General features: G+C 44.3%; 1 protein-coding gene and 1 long non-coding RNA gene across 3 annotated transcripts in view; one reads left to right on the top strand and one right to left on the bottom strand.

Moving 5' to 3' along the window:
- The window catches only part of b4gat1 (beta-1,4-glucuronyltransferase 1), a 4,048-nt gene extending 1,163 nt beyond the window's left edge, over positions 1 to 2,885 (bottom strand). Inside the window, exons 1-2 of the mRNA XM_076015612.1 lie at positions 1,745 to 2,885; positions 1 to 519 (exon numbers count right to left, since the gene is read on the bottom strand). The exon at positions 1 to 519 is cut by the window's left edge and continues 1,163 nt beyond it. Of these exons, the coding sequence (XP_075871727.1) occupies positions 328 to 519; positions 1,745 to 2,860 (1,308 nt within the window). The 5' untranslated portion in view covers positions 2,861 to 2,885 and the 3' untranslated portion in view covers positions 1 to 327. The remainder of the gene's footprint in view (positions 520 to 1,744) is intronic.
- A 3,415-nt stretch (positions 2,886 to 6,300) lies between these two features.
- On the top strand, positions 6,301 to 10,517 carry LOC142881339 (uncharacterized). Of its 2 annotated transcripts, XR_012925562.1 has the most exons (3): positions 6,301 to 6,392; positions 9,100 to 9,203; positions 9,332 to 10,517. It is a non-coding gene; the product is annotated as an uncharacterized LOC142881339 (long non-coding RNA). The 2 variants fall into 2 exon arrangements; XR_012925561.1 differs by lacking the exon at positions 6,301 to 6,392 and having other exon boundaries at positions 8,957 to 9,203.
- The last annotated feature ends 506 nt before the right edge of the window (positions 10,518 to 11,023 follow it).

Here is an 11,023-nt window from a genome sequence, read left to right as displayed (position 1 = left end):
ATATTAATAATAATAATAATAATAATAATAATATCAGCCAACTAAAGCTGCTTCTCACATTTCAAGTCTTGCACGATTCTTTCTTTCTGTCTTTCCTTCTTTCGAGATGATCAATCACATAAATATTTCATCACTTTTCTAAGAAACATAAAACAAAAAATAAAAAAAAAATCCAAGAGCTGAATTATATTTAACTCTGACAGAATCATGGACACAAGGGAGCAGGAAAAAGTAGGACGTTTTGTGTCTAAGTAAAAAGCCTATTGCTTCAGACTGGGTGTGGAAGATGCAAAGGCAAGGACGCGAGGCCCCTCCCCTCCCCTCCCATCAGCACCGTCGCTCGGAGGAAGGATATTTGGCTTTCAGGCCCTCTTTGAAGGTGCGAAACAGCAGGCGGTTGCGTCGGTTCTCCTCGTCCTTCCTGGCGTGGAACTCGCCCTGGACCTTGAAGCCCCGGTGCACCACGAAGGCTGAGCTCAGCACCGAGAACCTGTAGCCGGCCACGTGGAGCTCGCAACTCTGGAGGCAGAGGGAGAGGAGAGGAGGAGAGGAGGAGGGGATGTGGATGAGGACCGTTGAAGAAAATGAAAGGATAAACCAAAAAACGGGATAAGTCGGGATGCATCTCACGCTAGTATTTGGAAATTAGAATTGAAAACCAGTCTCTTTCAAAAACATTCAAGTTGGAAAACTCTTCCGAAAACAGCACGTTTAACCCTTTGTTTGTAGCCTCCCTTTTTTTCTACTCTCCTACTATTTCTAAAGGTCATAATCACACCATGAAGTTAAATAACGACCAGATAGTGAAAGTTCACCGAGTTATCCTGGAAAGGCAGCTGAAACACTCACACAGTGAACATTTTCTGACAATTCTACAGCCATCAAATATGTCCAGCCTATAAGATGGATGATGGACGGATATTAATAAATAATAATACATTTTATTTATAAAGCACCTTTCATTATCAAATCTCAAAGTGCGACGGATAAAAACAAAATAGAGAAGAAAACCGTGTAAATGAACACAATCAAAACTTGATTGTCACTCAGAGACGGAGATGGAAGGTTGGATGGATGGATGGATGGAAGGATGGATGGATGGATGGGTGGGTAGATGATTGGATGGATGGATGGATGATGGGTTGGTGGATGGGTGAATGGATGGATATGTGTAGGATGGATGTGAGATGGCTGGATAGATGTAGGATGGATGGATGTAGGATGGATGGATGGATGTGAGATGGATGGATGGATGTAGGATGGATGGATTGATGTGAGTAGGATGGATGGATGGACGGATGGATGGATGTGAGTAGGATTGATGGGTGCGTGTAGGATGGATGGATGGACGGATGGATGGATGTGAGTAGGATTGATGGGTGCGTGTAGGATGGATGGATGGATGGATGTGAGTAGGATGGATGGATGGATGGATGGATGTGAGTAGGATGGATGGGTGCGTGTAGGATGGATGGATGGACGGATGGATGGATGGATGGATGTGAGTAGGATGGATGGATGGATGGATGGACGGACGGACGGATGGATGTGAGTAGGATGGATGGGTGCGTGTAGGATGGATGGATGGACGGATGGATGGATGGATGGATGTGAGTGGGATGGATGGATGGATGGATGGATGGACGGACGGACGGATGGATGTGAGTAGGATGGATGGATGGATGGATGTGATATGGACGGATGGATGGATGTTTCACAGCTGGACAGGTGACAGTGTGGGCACCTGGCTGATGCGGTTGAAGCCGTACTGCTTGAAGCTCTCGTCGTAGAGGGGCACGGTGCGCGGGCCGATGTAGAAGGGCTCCCAGGGGTCCACCCAGCCCAGCGTGTAGGCCACCTCCAGCGGGCCCGCCTCCCTCACGAAGCTGTTGACCCACTGCGCGTAGTCGGTGGGCGCCTGGCACCGCGGGCACAGCTCCTCGTAGAAGGGCCGCACCTCGCCCACCTGGTACAGCTGCACCAGCTCCGCCTTGCTGGCGGGGATCTTGCGGGCGTGGCGGATCTCAAAGGCGGGCAGGACGAACACCTCGGCGCCGGCGGCGCCCGGCTTCCTGCTCGCCACCATGTCCTGGAACTGCTGGTGCAGGTCGGCGCTGGGCACCATGTCCATGTCGAGGACCAGGACGTAGGAGGACTCGGTGCCGCCCCGGGCCACGTTGCGCAGCAGGTTGTTGGGGTACGAGACGTTCCCGCTCAGGTCGTAGTTCCTCTTGCGCCGCTCGTCCCGGTGCGTCTCCAGCCGGGAGAAGACGGAGGCGCAGTCCTCCAGGCCGGCAAAGTGCTCGCGGTCCTTCTCGGGGAAGCTGGCCGTCTCGCCGGACAGGCACACCAGGTGGAAGTCCACCAGGGCCCGCACCCGCGGGCAGAAGACGCCCAGCGCGTAGAGCAGCGCCGTGGCCACCTTCACGTCCTGGCCGTGCGCAAACACGGCCACGGACAGCGGGTTGCGCCAGCGCTCCAGCAGCGAGTCCAGGTGGTGCAGGTTGTTGACGGTGGTGTGCGTGGCCAGGGCCAGCAGGTGCGGCTCCGGCTCGCCGCTGGCGTCGCTCTTGACCAGGTTCTTGTAGACCCGGTACTGGCCGCTGCTGTCGAAGATGCCGCCGGTGGACAGCGAGTACCTCAGCCGCTCCTTACGGGACTTTTCCCCGCCGCCTCCGCCGGCGCCGCCGCTCCGCCTGTTGCTGCCCCCGGAGCCTCCGAACAGCTCCGAGTAGCGGTACCGCTGCTGCTTGCCGTGGAACGTGGAGAGGAAGGACAGGTAGAGGAGCTGCAGCAGCGCCACCAGCAGCAGAGCACCCAGCACCACTTTGAAGGCCGAGCATTTCTTGGAGAGATGCATTCCAGTGGCTTGTGAAATGTGCCGGAGGGGGGGGGGGGTCGGAGCAGCAGCAGCAGCAGATGGATGGATGGATGGAGTGTTCTGGTGACAAACCTCATAGGAGGGAATAATCTACCGTGGGAGTTGCAGAAAACGTTGGAAAAATGAAGCAAAGCAAATTCAGCGTCTTTGAAGCCCCACCAGGGTGTTCAGTGACTGGGAAAACACTGGGAAATAAATGAAATGTAGCTATTTTATGACTGACTGACTGTTAAGTATCGACTTCGGCCGGAAGTGAAAATGAAACACACAACAATGCAGATGAGTAAAATGAAAACTTTACATCTGGGCAATCAAAACATGGCAACCAAAGCCAAAATCCTCTTCTCACAAAAAAAAAAACACATCCAAGGGTTCCTCCTCTGATGACAGGGGGTTGGGGTGGGGGGGCGACAAAAATGATCTTCTTCCAAACCTCAGAGGGGGGAAAACTCACCCTGGCTCACTCCTCCAGGGGAGAAGCTGGAGGCAGGAACAGGAACAGGCAGAGTCGGCAACAACAGAAAAGTGCTGGAGTGTCGTGCATTGAGCTCGGCGGGCCGGATTAAAGAGCCTTAACGGGCCGCGCGTGGGCCCCCGGGTCGTTGTTTTCCCATGCCTGCGGTAAAGCGACCGAAGCGCCACACTTGGAGCGAACAATGCGCAGCTCGATACGCCGATGCGCTGCGACCGCTGCCTACATCGCCAGCACGAGCTTTGCTAACTAACTAGCACTTTAGCCTCCCGCCCCGGGCTGCTCAGCGTCGGCGGACTGCTAAGCTCATACCTCGCGGAGGCGGGACAGCTGCAATGCCCTCTGAGATGGAGACACAGCAGCAGCAGCAGCAGCATGCGTTTACAGGTGGTCCACAGAGCTCCACCAAAACACCACCGATGTTGCCATTTTGCACCGCGGCTTGCATTTCGGGATCGTAGCTACGGTGGCCGAGAGAGCTGTAAAAAGTGCGCTTGCGAACACGCTGATGGAAGTGATTCGCGACTATTTCCAGAGGCTTTTATCTAATATTTTAGATCCCAAAAATGGAAGTGCACTGCAGGCAATGCCTCTGTGTACCTTTTTTGGTTTGTTTGTTTGGTAACCGTTGAGCAGGTCTCTCTCTTTGCATCGCGACACTTGAGTTCCGTTTGCTCTGTGTACACCAGGCATTACGGTAATCACTGAGCACAATAGTTTTGCGTGGGTTCCTGCCCATGTGGGAATAGAGGGGAGTGAGGAGGCAGATATGTTGGCAAAGTAGTCATCAAGACAAGCGAAAATTCATGTAAAAAGTCTCGTTAAGTAAAGCAGAAGTGGAAACACTCAGTAAAAGAACAGTCAAAACCGGTGGCAAGAACATATATATATATATATATATATATATATATATATATATATATATATATATATATATATATATATATATATATATGAACATGTTTATATATATATATATATATATATATATATATATATATATATATATATAAACTCTTTACCTCCACTACTATTATTTCCAACCCTAACCTTTTCAGCAATGATTTTGGCAATGGTTTATTTATTTATTTATTATTCATTATTTATTTAATGTTGGCCTGAGGAACAATTTTCGTTCAAGATTAATAATATATCAAGGTGAACCTTGATACATTGGTAGGACAGAGCAAGAAGGAAAAGCAACACATGAAATGAAGTTCATGTTACAAAAGTGCACAAATACAGCAAATCTCAAAGTGCACACTTGCTAGGGTCATCAACCTTTTGCATGGCTGCAGTACAGCCAATGCGCCAGCAGATGGCCTCCACGTTCCTAATGAATGAAGCGTCGAGTAATGAACCAATTTTCAACACAATAGTCCAAAAGGGTTCAAAGCCTCGTGAAGCCCCGTTTGGACATCACTAGAAACAGGCAGACATTTATTTTCAATACAGAGACAGACGGCTGAACGGCTCATAAAAATCGCGCGTGCGCTTTTCACTTCTGCACCTACTGCGCATGGGCGACTCACTTCGGGCAGATACTCAGGTTGGGGGTCGTCGGGTCGCAAAAAGGTAGTGTCATATTGTTTTCTTTATGGATAACTTGGATGTTTCTGTTTCAGATATGATTAATATCATCTTCCTATTGGGTAGATATCATATCCATTGTGCCAAGTGGAGAAATTGTAAGCCCTCCTTCACTGGATTTATAAACGAATTTAAGTTGTTTTTTGTCATGTCTCAAAAAAAAATTGAAAGCAACAGAAATGCTACGAAAATAAATCTAAACATTGCTCGCTTTTTGTTATTCCAATTTAAAATACCTCTCCTTACGCTCCATTATGTGAATCTAAGTGCCTTGTTGTTTTTTTTTTTTACCTTGTAAGTCATATGCACTTTTATTTATTTATTTTATTTCTACTGTACTTTTTTGTTTCCTCTACAAAATCCCCGTTTCAAATTATCTTTATATTGTATTTATTGTTTCCTTGTTCATTATTCTCTTCCAGAGTTTGTATTTTTCAGATTTTCAAGAAAGTTTAAAAAAAAAAAAAAAAAAAAAAAAAGTCAAACATTTCAATGGTTGTGTTTGTGTCGATAAAAATCCACCTCATAAAACACAGGGTACACAAAGTTGTGAAAGCTACCAGGAGTAGATCATAATCGTCGTAATTAAAACAGAAAATACAATAGAATTCGGCAACGATGGCGCGACAGCAGTTAATCTGCTATTGCTGCCTTCTCGGTTAGAGACACTGGGAAATACTTGCTTTTCTGAAAACTGGGGATGGTATTAATATTAGTATGTCTACACTGCGCAGGCATCTCAAATAGTTAGGATTGTTCTGACGTTCTCGAACTGTTGTCAAGTCAACAGTTCGTTAAAAGCGATCGAGCCAGCAGGCGCTCGCTTTCCGCTTGCACTGTGTATACTAGGTATTTTACGGTAATCACTGAGTACACGAGGGAAACTAGATAGAATTCCTTTCCGCTGTACTTGGTTTCAGATTTATATTTTTGAAACATGATTTGTTGTCAGTCCATTCTTCTTTCTAAATAAAGTTCCTCAAAATAAATAAATAAATAAATAAATAAATAAATAGGGTGCACCGCAGCTACCGCAGCTCATTCCTGCCTGCAGCCATCAGGCTTTACAATTGCACTCAGTGAAATCCCATCTGGGATTAAGAGACAAACTGCAAGAGACTGAAAGCTGCATAGTAATATAAGTGTAGTGAACACAAATAATGTGCCACTTCATTAATTTGAATGTAATAGGTAAATAAATCCTGATGCTCATTTTACGGGTTGAGAGTGATTTCCCCGGAAATATTAGTGTGGATGCACATTTTGGTTTTTTGTTATATATTTTATGGGGACAAAAAGGGAAAAAGAGTAAGTGGAACCTTTGAGGCCGGAACTGTTGCCATCCGGGTGTTCTAGGGTGTGGACTTCCGCCCAACGTTCAGACTCGACTTGGGCAGCATGTGCACCGCTCCGTGATCCATTAGCCTGTCACTTTGTCTGTTTCCACAGGTCAGTACCCGACAAAACTCAATTTATTTTTGGTTGTTTATTATTTTGTTTATGTGTACACATACTCAGAACAAATGTGGTGAATTTCCCATGTCCATTGATGGTTAGAGAAAAGTTACGTACCGCACCGTTGGCGAGATATATCGGTGCGCGTGGTTGCACCTGATTTAATTTGATTTGTTTGATTTAAATTGTATGAAAGTTGAAAGATGTTACGGGATATGTGCGCCAATGAAAATGTTAATGTTCCTCCGTTGGCCCCCTGGTGGTTCAAGTGTGTATTGCACCCATGAACAGCAGACGCAAGCTGCATTGCAGACGGTAAAGTTGCCGGATATTGGTGCTATTGCTTAATAGTATGGAATGTACTATTGTACAGTGAGATGATGAATGATGTATTTTGTGAATTAGTTTGTGATTGAATGAGTGTAATTAATAGACCTGTATGCCACTTATTGGAAATGGAGGAGACTGTTAAATTTGAAGGTTAATGATATATTTTTGAATATATGATAATTAAACAGACTCGACTTGGACAGCATGTGCACCGCTCCGTGATTCATTAGCCTGTCACTTTGTCTGTTTCCACAGACGCAATTGTACTTGTCGTGTGGTACCATAACCGGGACCCGTAACATAAGTGCAATCATCATAAATAAGCCTGCATAAATCATTTTGAAAACACACTCAAAAAATTGTCTTTGGGCTAAAATTTGTACATTTAAACACCTTTTTTGTCCGCTGTCACAACTGTCATATACATACTGTATAGCATAATACTAACTAGCCTGACAGAGAAAGATTCTCAGTTTTTTTCTTTGTTGCCTCTTCAAAAATCACGTCATTTGAAGAAAATGTGTCGGTGTCAGTATTCTGAAACAGATGGATCTGTGATTTTTAGAAAATAATGGTTTTCAGGCCCATGACTTTAGCACTGCCTCTCAGCCCATCCGCGTGAAGAAACAACTTTTGAAAAACAGGTTTTTGTGCAGGCACCTATTGGAAACATCATATTGTTCATGACGTGACTACTGTAAAGTACCATATAAATCAACTCGGCTGGAGGCTGGTGACGGCGTAGTCGGATTTGATCTTCTGGTTGCCGCATAAGTCAACTGCAAAATTGTTACCGTTAGAACACACGTTTTCATTACGAAAATAAATCACCAATATTAAAATCCCTCCATTCTTCCATTTTCATCACCGCTTCTATGGCATAAAATCCAATCAGGAAGTGATTGTACTATTGTGGTTGTAGTACCGCCAGCGGCCAGAGAGCGTCTCACATCCGTCAACCAACAAAAACAAAAAATAACAGTGAGTAATGGGAACCTGGCCGCCAGGCGTTACCTGACGCAATGACGTCAGTATGTGCAATAAGAGGCGAGCTCTGCGGCGACGTAGCAGTATTTGGGGCGGGAGGTAACCAGCGCAAGACCTGAAGGGACATGTCACGTTTCGGCGGTAACCGTCTGCCGCTTACCTGAACGCGTTTTAGACGCGGTCTGAGCGTGCGTCAGACGGAGGTGTCAAAGGCACCTTTAACACCTCCTGTCTGGACATCGGATTTCAGTCATTCAAGGTATTCAGCGGTTTCACTCGAGTCTCTATGGGGCGCCGTTTGTAAAGTTTGTCATGCTTAAAATGACAGCAACATTTTGTCACATTTAGCTTCAAATCGTGTTTTTAAAAAGTTGTGTGCATTTTTGAAAGTTTTTTTGTTTTTTTTTGTTTTTTCAGCACATTTAATTCTTTAAATATAAATGTTAAATCTAAATCTAAATGTTAAATGTTAAATCTAAATCTAAATGTTATATCTAAATCAGGGGTGTCCAAACTTTTTTCACTGAGGGACACATACATAAAAAAATATAGGAGGGGCTGGGCCACTTACTAGCTATTAGGTATATAGCCTTAACTTTAGTGTATTAAACTTAGAAAAATCAATTAAAAGTGGTCAAATATGTTATACTGTTGAATATAATTAAAGACAAAACTGCCTCCCTCACAGCTTTCCATAAATGTATCTCTATTGATTTATTCAGAAAAAGCTTTGGCAGCTCATTCTCAGAGCAGCAGCCTCAGATCTCTTCTTAGACAGAAGATTTAACAGTCCAGAGAAAAAACAATCAAGGGGGAAATGGGACGGGTAAATTTCAAGCTTGTTATTAAAGTTATTAGGCTTAGCAACACAGCTATTAACGTTGGTTTGAAACGGTTGTCAACATTAACAGACTGAACTGGACTTCATAACAGGAGTGCATATAATTTTAGTCAATTATTCTGGTGAGTATCAGCTGCACTGGGTGTGTAAACCGGGCCATCCAGCTGCGGTGCTGATCCGACGCCACTCGTGCCAACAATCCAGACAAATGTCACTTGATCAAGGAGCAAATCGGCATCAGATGAGATCAGCTGACTTTGCGTGTGCAGTGTGTACGCTGTGCACAGCGGTGTGTATTCTGTGATAAGAAGAAAAATGCATATAAGAAAGTGGTGCGCCAAAGCAGGGTAGTGACAGTTTTTTTTTTTTTAACAGTTTTTTTTTTTTGTTATAATTTACATGATCGAAAAAACGTGATTGTGTCCATGACGGTAGGTCACTGTGTTGTGTGCTGGGCTGCAGTTTGTGGTTCCATTCAGCTGTATTTGTACAGTACAGTTTGATGAAGTTACAACTGAGCTCAAACGTCTGTTCGGGTTGCAGCTTCACACCATGTTGTGCACCAGAAAACCTCCTGAGGATCCAGGGTCAGAACCACGAAGGAGGGCTTCATCAATGGGACACCGCAACAACTTTGAGAAGAACGGGTGAGTCTTCCTGTCTGCAACAAAACACTTCCTGCACTCTTCCTGGTCTGCTTTTTATCAGCAAAGGACTCCTTCCATCCCTCTCTCCCTCCCTCCCTGTCTCTCTCTCTTTCTTTCTATTGGTGCAGGCAGGAGAACACTTCTCAGGGATCTACTGTACCAAAGGATATACCTCATGGTCTCCTAAAGCCGGACTGCAATTCAATGTGCCACATGAGGCGTGGACGGGAGGTGAAAGGTTCCTCAGTCAAGAAGAACTCTGACCAACTGATGATGAAATGATTCTTAGCAATGAAGCATTAATTATTACTTTTCTACCACGGCATAGCTTTAACCTTTGACTTTCAGCTCAAGGCTCCTGCAGTCTCAGTTCAAGGAGGAGAGCTGCAATTGCACTCAGTGAAATCCCAGTGGGATACAACAAACTGTGCAATAACTGTAAATTTCAACGTATTTACAGCAGAGCATGTAGCAAATTTTAAAATCAAATATTTAATATGGGGCGACACGGTGGCGCAGTGGTTAGCAGCGCTGCCGCCTCACAGCAAGAAGGTCGTTGGTTCAATTCCGGGCCTGGGACCTTTCTGTGTGGAGTTTGCATGTTCTCCCTGTTCTCTGCATGGGTTCTCTCCGGATTCTCCCTGGCTTCCTCCCACACTCCAAAAACATGCATGTGAGGTCAACTGAACACTCTAAATTGTCCGTAGGTGTGCGTGTGAGTGTGAATGGTTGTTTGTCTCTATGTGGACCTGCGATGAACTGGCCACTTGTCCAGGGTGTCACCCTGCCTTCACCCTAAGACAGCTGGGAGAGGCTCCAGCAGACCCCCGTGACCCTGAGCTCAGGACTAAGCGGGTATGGAAGATGAATGAATGATTATTATTTATATTTATTATATTTTGCTTTTTAACTCGCTTCTTATTTTTCTTTTTCTTGTCAAAATAGAAATAAACTGACATCACTGTTAAACTTAACTTCCGTCTGCTGGTGTTTCTTAGTGCATTGGGTGCACGTCATAACAAATACGCAGTCTCAACCATAGTAGTGGCACAGTAATGGGCCTTTGTTGCTACACTATTAATGCTATTTTATTTCTGTCTCTTTAACTTTTTTAACTTGTTGATTCTGTTGTGGCTGCAGCTACTGTATGTGTATATTTTTGCCAGCTATGGTCTTATGTTTACGTAAAAACTCATTAAACCCGTTAAATACATCACTCATAATGTACGGTTATTCCATTGTCAGCAAAATACTCTAGATAGTTTGTGTTGGTGAGACTATTTATAATAATAAGACTGTTTAATACGATCCATATCCATTTAATATTGTTTTTAGTGATCTCTAATAGTTTGGTGTAATATAATATTCAGTAACTGGAGTGAAAGTGAAAAATATAGAATAAATAGTGCGTTGGTAAATAGAGTGTAGCTGCTGCAGGAAGAAAAAACCCTGCGTAGGAGCGATTTAATTTAGTGTTGGAATATTATTGCATTTGTTTATTATTATTATTATTATTATTATTATTATTATTATTGTTATTATTATTATTATTATTTTGCCTTTAGACTTAACGTTTATAATTATTTCTGCCACAAGGTGGCCCTGGTGGCCACAAGGTGGCAGAAATTGGGAAAATGATACACGCTATGTTGGGCATTGGACCTTAGGCAGGGGGGGAAAGAGAGTAGAAGTGGGCCAAGAATAAGGAGGAAACGCAGACTATATCCATTTTTCCTCTACTCTCTTATCTTCTCAACATTGTTTACATACAGTTGTGTGTACTTATGGAAAGGTTTATCATCACTTTAACTTTCATGTCT

This window comes from Nelusetta ayraudi, unplaced genomic scaffold, assembly GCF_046127955.1.
Source record: "Nelusetta ayraudi isolate G7.1 ecotype Tasmania unplaced genomic scaffold, CSIRO-AGI_Nayr_v1 ptg000191l, whole genome shotgun sequence".
Taxonomy (NCBI): domain Eukaryota; kingdom Metazoa; phylum Chordata; class Actinopteri; order Tetraodontiformes; family Monacanthidae; genus Nelusetta; species Nelusetta ayraudi.
The sequence above is the reverse complement of the archived record's forward strand: the minus strand, read 5'-3'. Positions and strand labels throughout refer to the sequence as shown.